Raw genomic sequence first — 20,917 nt, forward strand, 5'->3', positions numbered from 1 at the left:
CAAAGAGCATGACAGGACAGACTACAATGCACTAAGAAACTAGAAAATTATTGAATATGCAACAATGTGTTTAAGCAAAGTCTTTCATTTGACACTTCTTCTCTGCTCCTTTTGTGTTATCTATGTTATAAGAACTAAAGAAAATGGCTACATGTTGTGACAATATCATGATCCACTTATGGATAAGGATGGCTAGACAAGAAAAGCAGCATGGAGAGCCCAGACATGGAGGTGGAGAAAGGGGATGTAGAGGGGAACATGGTGCTCTGTACTGTGCACCACACTCTGAAGGGCTCTCTTGACTCCCCAACCATTCAGGTGGGCTGAGGGGCCAGGATGGATGACACACAGTCTGCTGTGGAGACTTCTCAACAGGACAGTGTCTTGGAGGCAACTGCAAGTCAAGAGACTGAATGGCTCTTACTATGTTGACAAACATATATTTAACCTGAAAATGTTTCCTCTATACGAAAATAGCAACATGCATAATTACTTTCGTTTAAATTTATATTTAATAAAGTAATAACTAATTTAAATTCATGATAATAATAATAATAAATGGCTAATGTTAAGCACTTACCATGTGCCAAACTCTTTACCTTCATTATCTTATTTAACACAATAATCCAAGGGAGTAGGTTGCTATATGATCTCCATTTTACAAGTGAAAAAATTGAGCCTTGAACAATGCATATAGCTTACCTATGTTTGTTGCTAGTAAGTGGCAGAGAAGAACATTAATCCATATCTGCATAACTCTGAAACTCGAACTCTTAATTACAGGTATTAAGTAGCACCTTCCTTTATCTCTCTCTATCAGTTCATCATAATTTGAAATAAAAAACTGCAGGTATTGAGATTTAAACCAAAAGCTTTAATAATAATAGAAATTTTATAGAACAGAGAAGACCAAACCTTTCTAAACTATAGATTACATAGTTAATGGTATCTTCTCTCCTTTTCATTTATCTTTCATCAGTTAGTGTTATAAATATGTAACACAGAATATTTAAGTTCAGTAAATGAGAGAGTTACTCAATTAAATGAGAGAATTGTTCTTGTTAAATTCATATTTACATATTTTATTATTTCTACCAGAGTGTTTATTTCAAAATTCATTTCCTAAAATGTGATTTTTCTCTCTTGAGTGTCATCTTTTTAAATGGTAGAGAAAGCATTCCCAGTATTCAACACAAACATATACTGGTTTGAAGATAGTAACACATTTCCACATTTGCAAATTTCTCTCTCTCTGTAGCTAACAAACTCACTAAAACTTGTAAGAAAACTGAACTATAAATAAATATATATAAACATCGAAGTGCAAACATATACAGGTATCCCTTGCTTTTCAAAAGTTTGCTTTATACCACTTTGTTTTTTTACAAAAGACCTACATTAGTACCTGTTTTCACAAACTGAAAAAAAATCTGAATAGATTTTCACTTTTATGAAAAAGGTGGAAAATGATTCTTCACTTTATGCCATTTTGGCTTACAAAAGTTTTCTTAGGAATGCTTTCCTTTTAGATAGCTGGGGAAATCTGTATTTGTATCACGGTTTTGACATCCTAAAAACAATAAGTTGACTAAATCAATTTATCTTATATTTATTGCTTATGAAGAGTATTTTCATGACCATAAAATTCAAAATATACCCTACAGTATATTGCAAAGAAAAATTAACCTTTTTTGGTGTGTGGGCAAGAAACAATCTAAGGTAAAAATGCTTTACTAAAACTGTTTTGGGATTTAGAATATTCTAGTAAAGAGGAGAATTTTAAAGGGACATAAAACTTTTGATTCAATATCCTGAGTGTGAGACCTTTTCTCTTCCAGGCAGCTCCATTGGTTTTCAAAGATTACTTCGCCCATTAGAACAGCATCATCTTTTAAAATACAGGACATGCACTTAATAGAGACAGAGTGCATCACTTGAGAGGATGTCTCAGGATGTTAGTGTCCCTTTTAATCTGTGCTGCCTGACAAAACAGGCACAAAACTCAACCCTTGGTTCAACACCGTTAGCAGCTTTAGCCCTGTGTGGTACCAAAGCACAAGAAGCATAAAGTATGCAGTACAACCTTCCTCAACTCACTTTCAAAAAAGAGTATTTCATGTATTTTTCATGCTATTTCTCTTCTCTTCCATAAGATTTTAATGGACTAGAGTATGTCATGTGTATAGAACTCATGATAAAATGGAGAGACAGGCACTATATGATTGAAGTAGCTTCAGAAATAGACAAGGGACAAATCTTTTAAAATGCATTATCTGAATACGATTTAACTTGAAAAGTGAAAGTGTTGTTGTTAAAGTATTTTTAATAGCACAAAGAGATTTGTACTACAGAAAGCCTAAAATGATTATTCACCCCAAACGGATTATTTATTTTGAAATGAATATTTATAGAGAACATCTGAATTAGGCAGTAATCTTTGCCTTTGTTTAAACACAATTAACAATATGCAAATTAAGGCAGTGCTTTTTAGAAAATATGTGAGCCTAAGTACTAATATTGGCAGTCATTTCAATATCTGCACAGTGAGTACATAAAATGAGGAACAACTAACCTGTTATGCTCTTAATTAATGAACACCTGTACACAATGAAAGCATGGCTGATTTCATGAATGCATGGAAATCCAACCTAGCAATTAATGTTCAATTAAAAATTCACACTATTGAAAAAGTAGCAGGAAAAAAACAACTTGTGATAGGAAAATCACAAAAGCAGATAAGTTGGATTTTTCTGTGAATGAATCTTTTCCAACATATTTAGACTAGTTTTTCTTTTCTTGGTTGCTTAATTTTTATATGAAAAGAATTTGAACATCTTTTTAATGATTATTCACACTTTATGCAATAATTGATCATTTGGGATTCTAATCTTTTCTTTCTTTCTCTTTTTAAGAACCAGACTGAGTGTGTTTTAGAGAAAGAACCAACTCTTTTGATAATTTATTTTAATTATTATAAGCTTTGTTCAATTTCTAAGAAGTCACAAATCACATTTTTGGTCCAATTCTATAACTATGATACAAAATGTACAATACACAGTTCATTCTTAACCTTCTATGTACATGTGTCTGTGACCTGGGTCTTGATGTGGATAGCAGCATATAAAGGAAAGAAAAGGAATATTCCTTTTTAATCTTTCAACAAAGACATATGGAGTACCAGTGCCAGACATTGTTCTAGGTATTGAAGATAAAACAGTGAACAAATAAGACAAAATTCTCATCCTTAGTGTACTTACATTGTAATGATTATTGAGATTCATGTTATCATTGAGTGTAAAGACATTAATTTGTTTTTCTCCTCCTCGTATCTGTAATCTAACCCCTCTTCATTTCTCTGTTGTTTTAATCATTCTTATCAACATTATTGATATTTGTGTTTGCCTAAGCTAGTGCCTTACTAAATACTTTTTATATACAATTTTATAGGGACATACAGATAAACCTCAATAAGACTTTGTCCAAAGTAATCAAAACTCTACTAACAATTTTTCTTTATTCTGCTTCTTCCAGATGATGGACAAGATATCTTAACATTTGTTTTTAAATAAAGCTGTTAATTTTCCTTGTGTAGTCTTTAGAAAGATTCTATCAGAGATACGTCATTCTAAAAGGCCAGAAGAATACTGGGTTTTTTTCTAAGTTAGGAAGCGGTTATTTTACACAGACATCAAAATAGCAGTAGGTCAAGTTAAGACTATGTTTGTCTTTACCAAGTGTAATTTATACCAGCTCAGATGGTAAAGGGCAACATAAAGAGTTTAAGGAAGTACCCTATAATTAGAGGTAACTGTTATCACTGGTGAAAAAGAGGGTGAGCTAATCTATTCTGAATTGTATAGGTCTGCTGTACTGAATGAGTATATAATTAGAAGAAGAAACTAACTGCTTCAGTTTCATAGTAACTTGATGCAGGCAAGTGTTGGGAGGAAATTGAAGCACCTAGACCTGTACTTGTAGAAACAAGGAAAGAATGCTCTGAAAACAGATAAAATGAAAGAATTATTTTGAAGGAAAAGATTTTATGATGTTTAGGTAAATGAATCAGGAAAAATTATACTAAAGCAAGCATTAATGGTTAATTCAACTTGCTTTATAAGTGATTAGGGACATACCAAATAGAATGCTGACTCTCCAATATTCTTACCTGCTTCATTTGTGCGGATCATTCGAGATGGGGTGCTTGGATCTCCAGTCCCAATTGGATTGGTGGCCACCACTCTGAATTCATATTCCACCCAGGGGTTCAGGTCCACTGCCATGGCTGATTCCATGTCCCCTGTTATGATTTCTGGGACTGTGGAGAGGAAGGAGATCTCATGCCATTAAGTGAACTGGAAATGCTTATAGATGGCGATCAAAGATATCACAGGCACTGACATAATTGGCAGGCTGCTGCGTACATCCTTATAACACATGGTCATGTGTCACCTCCCGTCTCATTAGTAAAATGAAAATCAATCTTCAGAAATAAGCACTTGCACATGTCAGTTTGTTGTAGTTAGAATTCTTTCATCTCATATTTACACATAGATTGACATAACATAACTTGCCACGATCATTTTGTCAACCTCTCAGCCCCAGATAAGACACCAACTAGTGCTCTAATTTAAGCAAATAGTTCTCATATTTCTAGAGAAATTTCTTGAGCAGTTTTCTTCTCACAGTTCTGGCAAACATGCTTAGCCACTTGGCAGTTCCAAGCAGCAGAGTAAGAATATATTTCTCTAATTTAAAAACTCCAGTTTGTGGTTTCAAAGTGGAAGCTCTGAACTCTCCTTGGAGTGATTTTTGCACTACATTTAGATTTTATTAAAACATAAAATTGTGTGTCAGTATAATTACCACATAGTAAAGTACTTTTTACATAGCATTTATGCTCTATTTGACTGCTTTTCTTGTTCACTCATCTCTGCTGTGTAGGAAATATTTCTGGAAGAACATTTGTTATAGAGGTGAAAAGGGGGAAAGTAGAAAACCTCCCTTATGAAGTGCAATCATTCTCTGGGTTTATATCAGCCCTGGATTTCTGTTTAAGCATGGCAGGGCAGTGGCAGGGGGGAGGTCTTGATCTGATGACTTGATGGACATTTACTGTGACAAGGTGTAATTAAATGCATCTTGGATTTCCCATAAAAATCTCTTTTGAAATGTAACAGTAGAATGTTACCAAATAATTAGCTCCCTGAAAGGTGAATGATCAGCGTATAGGCAGTGTGGGCTGCCTGACCAATCTCACAGCCCTACAGAGCTGACTTTTTAAAGCAGTGAAATGAAGACATGGAAAAAGTCTGTCCCCTTTTGCTGCACTGGCAAATGAGCAACATGCTTGGATTCTAAGAGGTAGGGGATAAAGGCCACTGTTCAGTCCATAGCTTGGTAGAATACTGAGCTGTGTATGCCAAACATAAAGGTGGGAAGAAGAGATACCAAGACACTCGGCTCTCCCTAGACCCCAACATACACTGCTTCACCAATACTTGCCTTGGGTCCCTCAGGACTTATTGTTTCATTGACTTCTATTTATGTCAGTCATTTCAAGCAACTCCAGACAGATAGGTCGTGCCTCATCTGTTTTATTCTAATCCCCGTAGAAGTCTGTACATTTCCTCTTTCTGTCTCAGTTGTCATCCTTCCTTACTGTTTAAAATCCTTTTATTAGGGCCTTTGGAATTGATAATCCATCATTAGTAAAATTGCCATATACTCATTCTTCTTTCTGAACATTCTTCCAACTTTTAACTACAGTAGAAACATGAATCCACTCTAAGGCAACTTTATGCCTCTCAAGGGGTGGCCCTCTTAAGATATTGTAAAGAAGAGGTCAATCCATCTCAGTTGTGTCTCTCTCCTCCCCACCTCCCCCACAAATGTCTCTAAAGCAAGCATGCAGGTATTTTTCCCACTTAAAAACAAATCAAAACAAAATTGTCTCAAAATTTTCTCTCCTTCCAGCCTTCACCCAGTCTCTATGTTTCTTTTATAGCAAAACTTCTCGAGAGTTATTTGTGCCTTATTTGTTATCTCCAATTATTCTCTTTCTATTCACTCTTGAACCCACTCCAATCAAGCTCTTACCTCCAGTATTCTACTCTAACTGCTCCTGTAAAGATCACCGATGGTCTCTATTGCTAAAACCATATGGTTGGGTCTCTGTTCCTTAGATTGTTTGTTCTAACATCATGCTATGACACAGTTGATCATGCTCTGCTCCTTGAAATACTTTCAAAACTTCTGTTTTTCTCCTTTCTGATTATGCCTTATCAGTCTCCGTTGCTAATTTCTTTTCTTCTTCCAGGTGCACCACAGTTCTACTAACTCCCATTTTTTTTAACTCCATGGTGATCTTATCTAGTCTCATGGTTTTAAATACCTTCTGTATGCTGATGATGCCAATATTTTCAGCCATGAACTTCCTCCCTAGACTCCAAATTCACATGTCCTATGACCTATTAAACATTTCTATTTAGATGGGATTCTTAACCTTAATTTCCCCCACCTACTTCTGCAGTATTCCTTACTCAGTGAATGACAATTTCTGTATCCAAAATTTGGGAGTCATCCTGGATTTCTTTCTTTTTCCCCTGCACTACTCCAACTCATAAGCAAATTATGACATCTCTGACATCAAAGTGTTTTGATTTCTCCACTTCCCTTTGCAGCAAAACTTCTTTTTTTTTTTTTTTAATTTTTTTTAAGGTGTTGGGGGTAGGAGTTTATTAATTAATTTATTTATTTTTGCTGTGTTGGGTCTTCGTTTCTGTGTGAGGGCTTTCTCTAGTTGTGGCAAGCGGGCGCCACGCTTCATCGCGGGGCGCGGGCCTCTCACTATCGCGGCCTCTCTTGTTGTGGAGCACAGGCTCCAGACGCGCAGGCTCAGCGGCCATGCTCACGGGCCCAGCCACTCCGCGGCATGTGGGATCTTCCCAGACTGGGATACGAACCCATGTCCCCTGCATTGGCAGGCGGACTCTCAACTACTGCGCCACCAGGGAAGCCCGCAGCAAAACTTCTTAAAAGAGTTGTCTACATTAACTTTTCTCCATTTTCTCTTAAACCAATTCTTGTGAGACTTTAGTCCTTACTATTTTACTAAAACTTCTAGTGTCAAGATCACAAATGACTTCTATGTTGCTTAAATCAATGACCAATTCTCATTCCTCATCATACTTTCCAAGTCAGCAGCATTTGACCCAGTTGATTACTTTCTCTTCCTTGATAGGTTTTACTCTTTTTTCTGTCAGGATATCACATTCTTTTTTTTTTTTTTTTTTTTAACAAATGGTTGCTTCCCCTTTGGATGGCTCCTCTTTTCCACAACTTCTTTCTATTCGATACTTGAGGGCTTAGTTTTCATACTCCTTTCTTCTTTATTTTATGCTTATATCCTTGGAGATGGCATGCAGTCTTATGGTATTAAATGAAATTTATATGCCAATAATTTCCTAATTTATATCTTTATTCTAAACCTCACTCTTAAACTCCAGCCTTTTATATCTAATTGCTGTCTGATCTCTTTAAAGGCGTCTCCCCCAAATACAGTCATACAGTGGTTAGGATTTCAACATATTAATTTTGGGGAGACACAAGTCAGTCCATAGCAGGCAGGTTGTAATTTAAAAAATTTTTTTTAATTTATTTTAATTTTTGGAAATTCACTTGATGCACAATCTATGTTACTTTCATGTGCACTACATAATGATTTGACATTTGCATACATTATGAAATGATTGCCACATTATGTCTAGTAACCATCTGTCCCCAAACAAATATATTACAATATTACTGACCATATTCTTAGGCTGTATATTACATGCCTGTAACTTATTTATTTATAGCTAGAGGTTTGTACCTCTTAATCTTCACCTATTTCACATCCCCCAATGCCAACTTTCTGGCAATATCTGTCTGTTCTCTGTATCTAAGAGTCTGTTTTCATTTTGTTTTCTTTCTTTTTTTGTTTTTTGAATTTCATATATGAGATCATGTGGTATTTGTTTTTCTCTGATATTTCATTAGCATAAGACCCTCTAAATCAATACACATTATGTCAAATGGCAAGATTTCATTATTATTATAGCTGAGTAATATTCCGTTGTTTATATATTTACCACATATTCTTTATCCATCTACCAATGGACACGTAGGTGGCTTCCATATCCTGGCTATTATAAATAATGCTGCAATGAACATTGGAGTGCATACATCTTTTTGAACTAGTGTTTTTGTTTTATTTAGATAAATACCCTGAAGTGGGATTGCTGGATTTTATAGTAATTCTAATTTTTAAAATTATGCAATCAAATTTTTAATAACAAAGATACTATTTTTAACGTGGCCAAATATACTTGGCTAAGTCCAGATTTTAAAAATCAAGAGCTTGGTCGACGACAAGAGCTTGTGGAGGGAGCATCAGTGTTCTGCTGCATTTTTGCATCTGGCAATACAACAGCAAGCACCAGATTTTAGTAATCCTATTTTTAATTTTTTTTGAGGAAGCTATTACTGTTTTCCATAGTGGATATACCAACTTACATTCCTACTAAGAGTGCACAGGAGTTTCCTTTTCTCCATATGCTCACCAACGTTTGTTATTTGTTGCTTTTTTGCTAAGAACCATTTTCACAGGTGTGAGGTAATATCTCATTGTAGTTTTGACTTGCATTTCTCTGATGCTTAGTGATGTTGAATGCCTTTTCATGTGTCTGTTGGCCATCTCTATGTTTTCTTTGGAAAAATGTCTATTTAGGTCCTCTGCCAATTTTTTACTCAGGTTGTTTAATTTTTTTATTTGATGTTGAGTTGTATGAGTTCTTTGTATATTTTGGATATTAACCCCTTATTAGATGTATGATTTGCAAATATCTTCAAATATTTCAGTAGTCTACCTTTTTGTTTTGTTGATAGTTTCCTTTGTTATGCTAAATTTTTTTAGTTTGATGTAGTCCCATTTGTTGATTTTTGTTTTTAGTGCCCTCATCTGAGGAGACAGATCCAAAATAAATATTAAGACTGATGTCGAACAGTGTACTATGTTTTCTTCTAGGAATTTTATGGTTTCAGGTCTTATATTTAAGTCTTTAATCCATTTTGAGTTTATTTTTGTATATGGTGTGAGAAGGTAGTCCAATTTGATTCTTTTGCATGTAGCTATCCAGTTTTCCCAACATTATTTACTGAAAAGTCTGTCTTCTCCCCATTTTATATTCTTGCATCCTTTGACATAGATTAATTGACCATATGTGTGTGGGTTTATTTCTGGGCTCTCATTTCCCATACTATTTTGATTACTGTAGCTTTGTAGTGCAGTTTGAAATGAGGGAGAATGATACCTCCAGCTTTTTGTTTCTTTCTTGATTGTTTTGGCTATTTGGGGTGTTTTGTGTTTCCATACAAATTTTAGAATTATTTGTTCTAGTTCTGTGAAAATTGCCATTGGTATTTTGATAGAAATTGCACTGAATCTTTAGATTGCCTTAGGTGGTTTGGTCATTTTAACAATATTAATTGTTTCATTATATCATTTTCTATGTATAGTATTATTTCATCTGAAAACAGTGAGTTTTACTTCTCCTTTCCAATTTGGATTCCTTCTATTTATGTTTTCTATTTATGATTGTTATGGCTAGGACTTCCATAAAGGTAGTAAAAGTGGGCATACTTGTTTTGTTCCTGATCTTAGAGGAAATGCTTTCAGCTTTTCACCATTCAATATGATGTTAGTTATGGACTTGTCATTTATGACCTTTACTATGTTGAAGCATATTTCCTCTATACCCACTTTGTTGAGAATTTTTATCATAAATGGATGTTGATGTTTTTCAAAAGCTTTTCTGTATCTACTTTGATATATATATATGATTTTTATTCTTCAATTATTTAATGTGGTATATCACACCGATTGATTTAGGAATATTGAATCATCTTTGCATCCCTGGTATAAATCCCACTTAACCTTGCTGTATGATCTTTTTTATCCATTGTTGAATTCAGTTTGTTAACATTTTGTTGAGGATTTTTGAATCCATGTTCATCAGTGATATTGGCATATATTTTTATTTTTTGTGTTGTCTTTATCTAGTTTTGTTATCAGGGTGATGCTGGCCTCATAGAAAGAGTTTAGAAATGTTCCTTCCTCTTCAATTTTTTGGATAGTTTGAGAAGAATAGGTACTAACTCTTCTTTAAATGTTTAGTAGAAATACCCTTTGAAGTCATCTTGTCCTGTACTTCTTTTTGTTGGCTTTTATTTCTTTTATTACTGATTCATTTTCAATACTAGTTACTGATCTGTTTTATTTTCCATTTCTTTCTGATTCAGTCTTGGGAGATTATAAGTTTCTAAAAATTTATCTATTTCTTCTAGGTTGTCAATTTATTGGCAAATAATTTTTCATAGTAATCTCTTATGATCCTTTATAAGAGATTACTATTATTATTATTTATGTAATGGTTGTAACTTCTCTTTCATTCTTGATTTTATTGATATGGGCTCTCTTTTTCTTGATAAGTCTGACTAAAGGTTTATCAATTTTGTTTATACTTTCAAAGAAACAGCTCCTAGTTTTATTGATTTTTGTTTCCTATTGTTTTATTTAGTCTCTATTTCACTTACTTTTGCTCTGAAATTTATTATTTCATATCTTCCACTAACTTTGGGTTTTATTTGTTCCTTTACTAGTTCCTTTAGGGGTAGGGTTAGGTTGTTTCCTTGAGATTTTTCTGGTTTCCTGAGGTAGACTTGTATTTCTAAAACTTTAGAACTGCTTTTGCAGCATCCCATAGATTTTAGGATGTTGTTTTAATTTTCATATATCACCAGGAATTTTTTGATTTCCTCTTTGATTTCTTCAGTGACCAATTGATTTTTTTTTATAAGGAGTCTTTCATTTCTTAATGTTAGTTATTATTCTTTTTTCCAAATAATATACCTTATCAGAACAATGCTTTCTTTATTTTTTAAAATTTATTTTATTTACTTATTTATTTTGGCTGTGCAGTCTGCGGGATCTTAGTTCCCCAACCAGGGATTGAACCCATACACTCTGCTGTGGAAGCACAGAGTTTTAACCACTGGACCACCAGAGAAATCCCCCACCATTGGTTGTTTAGTAGTATATTGTTTAGCCTCCATGTGTTTGTGTTTTTTGTAGTTTTTTTTCCCTTGTAGTTGATTTCTAGTCTTAAATCATTGTATTTGGGAAAGTGCTCAGTATGATTTCATTCTTCTTGAATTTACTGAGACTTGTTTTGTGGTCTAGTATGTGGTCTATCCTGGAGAATATTTCATGTGCACTTGAGAAGAATGTGTATTCTGCTGTTTTTGGATGGAATGGTCTATAGATATCTGTTAGTCTATCTGGTCTAATGTGTCATTTAAGGTCAGTGTTTCCTTATTGATTTTTCTGCCTGGATGATCTGTTCATTGAGGTAAGCAAGATCTTAAATTCTCCACTATTATTGTGTTACTGTCAATTTTTTCTTTATGTTTGTTAATATATGCTTTATGTATATGTGTTCCTATGTTGGGTGCATATATATTTACAATTGCTATATTTTCTTTTTGGATTGATCTCTTTAGCATTATGTAATATCTTTCTTTGTCTCGTTACAGTTTTTGTTTTAAAGTCTATATTGTCTAATATAAGTATTGCTACTACAGCTTTCTCTTTGTTTCAATTTGCATGGTATATCTTTTTCCAACCCCTCACTTCCAATTTGTTTCCTTAAAGCTGATGTGAGTCTCTTGTCATTGCATATATGGCTCTTGTTTTTTCATCCTTTCAGCCACTGTATTTCTTTTGATTGGAGCATTTAGTCTATTTAAATTTAAAGTAATTATTGATAACTATGTACTTATTGCTATTTTGTTAACTGCTTTATGGTAGTTTCCACAGTTCATTTTTGTTCACTTCTCCTTTTGCTCTCTTCCCTTGTGGTTTGATGACTATCTTTAGTTTTATGTTTGAATTCCTGTCCCTCTTTTGTGTGTATCTCATATCTCTTGTAAATTTTTGGTTTGTGGTTACCATGAGGTCCATATATAACTATATAACTGTATATATATATATATATATATATATATAATTATTTAAGTTGATGATCTTTTAAATTTGAATGCATTCTAATAAGGCTGTGTTTTTACTCCCCCCCAAAGTTTAATGTTTTTCACATCATTTTACACACTTTGCTTTGTGTATCCCTTAACAACTTGTTGTGGATATAGATGATTTTACTACTATGGTCTTTAACCTTCCTACTAGCTTTATAAATGGTTGATCTATCACTTTTATTGTATGTTTCACTTTATTGTATGTTTATTTGCCTTTGCTTGTCTGTAAATCTCTTCACATCTGAGTGATAGCTTTTCTGGGTAGAGTATTCTTGTTTGTAGGTTTTTTTCCTTTCATCACTTTGAATATGTCATGCCACTTCCTTCTGGCCTGCAATGTTTATGCTAAAAATTCAGCTGATTTTTCCTATGGAAGTTCTCTTGTAACTTGTTTTTCTCTTGCTGATTTTAAAAATATCCTCTTATCTTTGATGTTGACATTTAATTATGGTATGTCTTGGTGTGGGCTGATCTTGTTTGGGACACTGTGTGCTTCCAGGAATCTGATGTTTGTTTCCATTATGAGGTTAGGGAAGTTTTCAACTATTATTTCTTCAAATGATTTCTCTGACCCTTCTTCTTCTGGGACCTCGATAACATGAATGCTACTACATTAGATGTTATCCCAGTGGTCTCTTAGTCTTTCTTTCTTTTTTTTTTCTTTTTGCAGTATGCAGGCTTCTCACTGTTGTGGCCTCTTCCATTGTGGAGCACAGGCTCTGGACACGCAGGCTCAGTGACCATTGCTTATGGGCCCAGCCACTCCATGGCATGTGGGATCTTCCTGGACTGGGGCACGAACCTGTGTCCCCTGCATCGGCAGGCGGACTCTCAACCACTGCACCACCAGAGAAGCCCCCATGTCCTATTTTTAAAAAAAATTTTTTTTCTTCTTTTTTCAACTTGGGTGATTTTCACTACTGTGTCTTCAGTTTGATCTGTTCCTCTGTATTATGTAATATAGTATTGATTTCTTCTAATGTATTTATTTCAGTTATTGTATTTTTCAGCTCTGTTTGGATCCTCTTTATATTTTCTAACTCTTGGTTAAAATTATCACCACATTCATCTATGTTCTCCTGAGTGTAGTGAGCATCTTTATGAACATTATCTTGAATTTCTTACCAGGGAGATTGCTTATCTCCACTTTGTTTAGTTCTTTTTCTGAGGTTTTATGAGGTTTTTTCTTTTTCCTTTTTATCATATTCCTCTGTCTCCTCATCTTGCCTAATTCTTTGCTTATTTCTATGTGTTGGATAAGTCAGTTACACTTCACCATCATTGAGAGGTAGCCTCATGTAGGAGACATCTAATAGATGTCCAACAGCACACTCCCTTCTAGTCACTGGAGCTATATGCTCTAGGGGTCTCCCCTATTTGTGTTGCATGGACCCATCTGTTGTAGTGAGGCTGACTAATGTGGGTGCTCTGGTGGGCTAGACTGGCCTCTATTCTGTTTGACTCTCAGGTACTGCCTCATGGCTGCTGGCCTGCTAAGGGCAGGGCCAAGTTTTGAAATGGTTGGCTGCTCAGCCTGGGTGGGCCCTGAGCTGGTGTCAGCCTGCTGATGGGCAGGTAGGCCCTCAGCAATAATAGGTTAGAAAGAGGACTCCAAAATGGCACTTGACAGCATCAGTGTGCTTGTGGTAGAATGAGCTCCTCCAAATGGCTGTCACCAATGTCTCTATCCCCAAGCGGAGCTCCATTGCCTCCTGATTTTCTAGGAGGCTCTCCAAGATCAGCAGGTGGACTGACCCAGATGCCTTTAAAATTATGGCCTCTACACTGGGACTTGAAATGTGTGACATATTGTGCATGCCTTTTACGAGTGGAGTCCCTATTTCTTTCAGCCCTCCAATTCTCCTGAATGCAAGCCCCACTAGCCTTCAAAGACAGAAGTTCTAGAGACTCTTCTTCCTGGTGCAGGATGTCCAGGGTGGGGAGCCTGAGTAGGGCTTAGAATCCTTGCTCCTTGGGAAGAAACTCTGAGTCTGTGATTATCCTCCCATTTGTGGGTCACATACGTGGTGGTGTGGATCTCAACTACACAGTGTCTCTGTCCCTCCTCCCCATCTCTTTTATGGTTTCTTCTTTATATCTTCAGTTGCAGAATAATATTTTCTCCTAGGCTTAGGGTCATTCTCATAGGTAGTCACTCTGTAAATAGCTGTAGTTTTGGTGTGCCCATGGGAAGTGGTGAGTTAAGGATCTTTCTACTCAGCTATCTTCACCACACATCTCTTGAAATTTTAAGCAGAGTGGTCATTATGAGCCTCATTAGGAAGGTGCATTTGAGTGAACTTTTGAATGAAGTTTGGATTTAGCTATGCCAATATTTGGAGGAAAGCATCCCATGTAAAAGGAGTAACTAGTACAAAGGTATTAGATGCATTATAGGCAGGACATTAGAAGACCAGTGAGTCAGAAGCAGAGTGAGAATGGTAGAAAATGAGTTTGTAGAGGAATTGGAAGAACCAAGTCATATAGGATTTGGGCTTTCATCCTGAGAGAAATGAAGAGACATTGGGGAATTGATTCTGTGTTATCTTTAATATATTAAGCTATGTTGAAAATAGGAAGTAATTAAGGTTAAATGAAATCATAAGGGTGGGACAATGATTTGATAAGAATAGTGTCTTTATAAGAAGAGACACTTGAAAACTTGCTTCCTGTCTGTCTGCTATGTGAGTACGCAGTGAGAGAGCTACTATCTGCAAGCCAGGGGGAGCATTCTCAGCAAAAATCAAAAGGAACTGGCTGACACCTACATGCTCAGTCACCAGAACTGTTATAAAATAATATTTTGTTGTTTTAGCCACCTAAGTGATGACATTTGGTTATGACAGCCCAAGCAGACTAATATACTACCTCTTCCACAGTACTTCTGATCTTCCTTACAATATAATATTTCTTTATTTGTTTCATTCATTAACTTCCAAGATACTATTTAACTTACATGTTTATTATGTTCTCTGTTTATTGTTTGTCCTCACCCATGTGAATACTGTCTCCACAAGAGCATGAATGTTTTGTTTTGTTTTGTTCCCTCATACATCCTAAGTGCCTAGATCACTGTCTGAAGGTTGCTTGTTACATTATTGTTGAATGAATGATAGGGGAGTTTAAATTGCCAGGTGTGACCAACAGTTAATTTCTGTTTTAATCTTGATGTAATTATTTCTGATGCAATGCTAAAAAACAAAATTAATATAAAATTTATAACTATCCTTCCTCCCAAAGCTACATATATTTATATTCTCCTAGCCATAACTATAGATTTTAAAGACTCCTACCTAGGGGGAGACATTCAAGATGGCAGAGGAGTAAGATGTGGAGATCACCTTCCTTCCCACAAATACAAGAGAAATACATCTACATGTGGAACAACTCCTACAGAACACCTACTGAATGCTGGCAGAAAACCTCAGACTTCCCAAAAGCCTCAGGAGCAGTGGATTAAGACTCCACAATCAACGTGATGTACCCCGTTACTCTGGAATACCTGAATAGATAACGAATCATCCCAAAATTGAGGAGGTGAAATTTAAGAGCAATTGCAGACTTGAGATATATATATTTTTTCTATTTTTGCAAGTGTGTATGTGTATGCTTCTTTGTGTGATTGTGTATGTATAGCTATGTTTTACAATTTTTCATAGGGTTCTCTCTGTCCTTTTTATTTTTTGTTAAGTATGGTTTTTAAGCACTTGTTATCACTGGTGGAATAGTTTTTTTGGTTTGGTTGCTCTCTTCTTTCATTCTTTTTAAATTACTTTTTAATTTTTAATAATTAAAAAATTATTTTAATAACTTTATTTTATTTATTTATTTATTTTTTATTTTAATCTCCCTTTCCTTTGAAACCATGTGGCTGACAGTCTTGGTGCTCCAGCTGGGTGTCAGGCCTGTGCCTCTGATGAGGGACAGCCAAGTTCAGAATATTGGCCCACCAGAGACCTCCTGGCTCCATGTGATATCAAATGACGAAAGCTCTCCCAGAGATCTCCATCACAGCGCTAAGACTCAGGTCCATCAACGACCAGCAAGCTACAGTGTTGGACAGTCTATGCCAAACAATTAACAAGACAGGAACACAACCCCACCCATTAGCAGAGAGACTGCCCAAAATCATAATAAGGTCACAGACACCCCAAAACACACCACTGGAAATCATCCTGCACACCAGAAAGACAAGATCCAGCCCTACGCACCAGAAAACAGGCACCAGTTCCCTCCACCAGGAGGCCTACACAACCCACTGAAGCAACCTTAGTCACTGGGGGCAGGCACCACAAACAACAGGAAATACGAAGCTACTTCCTGTGAAAAGTAGACCTCAAACACAGTAAGTTAAGAAAAATGAGAAGACAGAGAAACACACAGCAGATGAAGGAGCAAGGTAAAAACCCACCAGACCAAACAAATGAAGAGGAAATAGGCAATCTACCTGGAAAAGAATTCAGAGTAATGATAGTAAAGATGATCCAAAATCTTGGAAATAGAATGGAGGAAACAAAAACGTTTAACAAGGACCTAGAAGAATGAAAGAGCAAACAATGATGAACAACAATAAAAAAAATGAAATTAAAATTTTTCTAGAAGGAATCAGTAGCAGAATAACTGAGGCAGAAGAATGGATAAGTGACCTGGAAGATAAAATACTGGAAATTACTACCACAGAGTATAATAAAGAAAAAAGAATGAAAACAACTGAGGACATTCTCAGAAACCTCAGGGACAACATTAAAAGCAACAACATTCAAATTATAGGGGTCCCAGAAGAAGAAGAGGAAAAAAAAAGAGACTGAGAACATATTTGAAGAGATTATCATTGAAAACTTCCTTAGTATGGGAAAGGAAATAGTCAGTCAAGTCCAGGGAGTACAGAGAGTCCCATACAGGATAAATGCAAAGAGAAAACTGTCAAGTCACATATTAAACAAACTATCAAAAATTAAATTCAAAGAAAAAATATTAAAAGCAACAAGGGAAAAACAACAAATAATACACAACAGAATCCCCATAAGGTTAACAGCTAATCTTTCAGCAGAAACTATGCAAGCCAGAAGTGAGGGGCAGGGCATATTTAACGTGATGAAAGGGAAAAAAACCTACAGCCAAGATTACTCTACCCAGCAAGGATTTCATTTAGATTTGAGGGAAAAGTTAAAATATTTGCAGACAAGCAAAAGCTAAGAGAATTCATCACCACCAAACCAGTTTTACAACAAATGCTAAAGGAACTTCTCTAGACAGGAAACAAAACAAAAGGAAAAGACCTACAATAACAAACCCAAATCAATTAAGTAAATGGTAATAGGAACATACATATCAATAACTACCTTAAATGTAAATTAATTAAATGCTCCAACAAAAGGTACAGACTGCCTGAATGGATAAAAACACAAGACCAGTATAAATTCTGTATACAAGAGAACCACTTCAGACCTAGGGACACATACTGACTGAAAATGAGGGGATGACAAAAGACATTCCATGTAAAAGGAAATCAAAAAAAGCTGGAGTAGCAGTTTCATATGAGAGAAAATAGACTTAAAAATAAAGACTATTACAAAAGACAAAGAGGGACACAACATAAGGATCAAGAAATAAATCCAAGAAGATATAAGAATGGTAAATATTTATGCACCCAACATAGCAGCACCTGAATACATAAGGCAAATGCTAACAGCCATAAAATGGGAAATCATAGTACGGGACACAAAGTAGGAGACTTTATCATTCCACTTTCACCAGTGGAAAGATCATCCAGAATGAAAATAATTAAGGAAACACAAGCTTTAAATGATACATTAAACAAGATGGACTTAATTGATATTTATAGGACATTCCATCCAAAAACAACAGAATACGCATTCTTCCCAAGTGCTCATGAAATATTCTCCAGGATACATCATATCTTGGGTCACAAGTCAAGGCTTGGCAAGTATAAGAAAATTGAAATCATATCAAGTATCATTTCTGACCACACTTTATGAGACTAGATGTCAATTACAGGAAAAAATCTGTAAAAAATACAAACACAAGGAGGCTAAATAATACACTACTAAATAACCAAGAGATCACTGAAGAAATCAAAAAAAACCTAGAAACAAATGACAATGAAAACACAATGACTCAAAAAATATGGAATGCAACAAAAGCAGTTCTAAGAGGAAAGTGTAGAGCAATAGAGTCCTACCTCAAGAAACAAGAAACATCTCAAGTAAACAACCTAACTTTACACCTAAAGCAAATAGAGAGAGGAACAAAAAAACCCCAAAGTTAGCAAAAGGAAAGAAATCATAAAGATCAGATCAGAAGTAAATGAAAAAGAAATGAAGGAAACAATAGCAAAAACAAATAAAACTAAAAGCTGGTTCTTAGAGAAGATAAAAAAAAAAATTGATAAACCATTATCCAGAATCGTCCAAAACAAAACAAAACAAAACAAAAAACAAAAAAAAAACGGGAGAAGGCAAATCAATAGAATTAGAAATGAAAAAGGAGAAGTAACAACTGACATTGCAGAAATACAAAGGATAATGAGAGATTACTACAAGCAACTATATGCCAATAAAATGGACCACATGGAAGAAATGGACAAATTTTTAGAAAAGCACAAATGGGCTGAAGACCTAAATAGACATTTCTCCAAAGAAGATATACAGATTGCCAACAAACACATGAAAAGATGCTCAATATCACTATTCATTAGAGAAATGCAAATCAAAACTACCATGAAGTGTCACCTCACACCATTCAGAATGGTCATCAACAAAAAATTTACAAACAATAAATGCTGGAGAGGTTGTGGAGAAAACAGGACCCTCTTGCACTGTTCGTGGGAATGTAAATTGATACAGCCACTATGGAGAACAGTATGAAGGTTCCTTAAAAAACTAAAAATAGACTTACCATATGACCCAGCAATCCCACTACTGGGCATATACCCTGAGAAAACCATAATTCAAAAAGAGTCATGTACCACAATGTTCATTGCAGCTCTATTTACAATAGCCAGGGCATGGAAACAACCTAAGTCTCAATCAACTGATGAATGGATAAAGAAGACATGGCACATATATAAATGGAATATTACTCAGCCATAAAAAGTAACAAACTTATTTTCTGTAGTAGGTGGACGGACCTAGAGACTGTCATGCAGAGTGAAGTAATTCAGAAAGTGAAAAACAAATACTGTATGGTAACACATATATATGGAATCTAAAAAATAAAAAGTTCTGAAGAACGTAAGGGCAGGACAGGAATGAAAATGCCGACATTGAGAATGGACTTGAGGACACAGGGTATGGGAAGTATAAGATGGGACAAAGTGAGAATGTGACATTGACATATATACACTACCAAATGTAAAATAGATAGGTAGTGGGGAGCATCCGCATATCACAGGGAGATCAGCTCAGTGCTTTGTGACCACCTAGAGAGGTGGGATAGGGAGGGTGGGAGGGAGACTCAAGATGGAGGAGATATGGTGATATATGTATATGTATAGCTGATTCAATTTGTTATGAAGCATAATCTAATACACCACTGTAAAGCAATTATACTCCAGTAAAGATGTTAACAAAACTAAAGACTCCCACCCTTATTCCATATCCTCTCCTCTAATCTTCAATTCTAATTTCTCTTTGAAAATGATAAAAGAAAGTTTAGAATTCTGAATTCATTGCTACTTGTAAGGACTATTAAAAAATTGCAAAGAAAAAAGAGTTGAAGGTATTAATATTTGAGATGAAATAACATACAATATGAACTAGAATAGAAATATTTTTACAAAATTAGGATTTTTATTTCAAATGCAATATTGTGGAGATTAAAGATAATGGAGAATTTATATCAAAGGATGCATTTTTAAAGACTTGCATGTATCTTTCTATAAAATTAGTCTTTCTGGAACTCTGGAAACAAGTTGGTTTCAAAGAAAATATTCTGCTTCAGAGAGAACACACAGCAACTTTAGTGGAGGACTGCATGTTGATTCCAGGAGAAAAACTTGTTAAAATGCTTTTCCTGTTAAAAAATTGTATCCAAAAATTAAATTAAATTAAATTAAATTAAATTATATTAAAACAATAAACCTATTTAGTTGATAAATTTAACAACCAGTCAGTGGAAACTATCCACAAAGAGGAGACATATCTACTGAATGAAGAATAGTTAAGAAACATATTTGAATTAAATAAATAAAGGCCAATCGAATCTTTGATTATAGGTGATTTGGTATTCTTAATCAGACATAGTCAAAAAAACTAGGTCAGCTAATACTGCTCAGTAATACAAAGAGGAAAGTCAAGTGTTCAAATCAAAAACAAGTAGTTTGAACAGAAAAGGGGTTTTGCAAGTGAAATCATCTATTTCTTATGACTGTTTTCATACTTTCAAAATGAATAAACAGTCCCATTCACATCACCTGTTTTAAGTCTTATTTTTGGGTGGGTGGCATTGATAAGTTAATTCCAGATGTCCTCGGCTAGAAGGTCCATGTGCGATTCATTACTTCATTTGTCAAAAATGAGGAACTCATTATTCTTTGTATTCATGTTGGCATATAACGGAATTTTAAGAGCTTTTTAAATGCTAGCTTATGTGTTGCATTAACTTCATCAGAGAGTTCAAACTGCAGAACTAAATTTTTTTTTCTATCATATGTTTCTGCATTAGAGCATATCTCTACTGAAATTGATTTAGGTGAGATAGTAACTATGAAAACAAAAGACCTGCTGCCCAGTGGAGATGATTTGCATCCAGAAGGACTTCTTTCCCT

At 35.0% G+C, this 20,917-nt stretch overlaps 1 protein-coding gene across 1 annotated transcript in view; it reads right to left on the bottom strand.

Annotated features, from left to right (window-relative positions):
• Positions 1-20,917, bottom strand: part of CNTN5 (contactin 5) — a 533,631-nt gene that overhangs the window by 68,592 nt on the left and 444,122 nt on the right. Inside the window, exon 16 of the mRNA XM_007471947.1 lies at positions 4,166-4,315. Within this exon, the coding sequence (XP_007472009.1) occupies positions 4,166-4,315 (150 nt within the window). The remainder of the gene's footprint in view (positions 1-4,165; positions 4,316-20,917) is intronic.

This window comes from Lipotes vexillifer, unplaced genomic scaffold (assembly GCF_000442215.2).
Source record: "Lipotes vexillifer unplaced genomic scaffold, Lipotes_vexillifer_v1.1 scaffold1598, whole genome shotgun sequence".
Classification (NCBI taxonomy): Eukaryota; Metazoa; Chordata; class Mammalia; order Artiodactyla; family Lipotidae; genus Lipotes; species Lipotes vexillifer.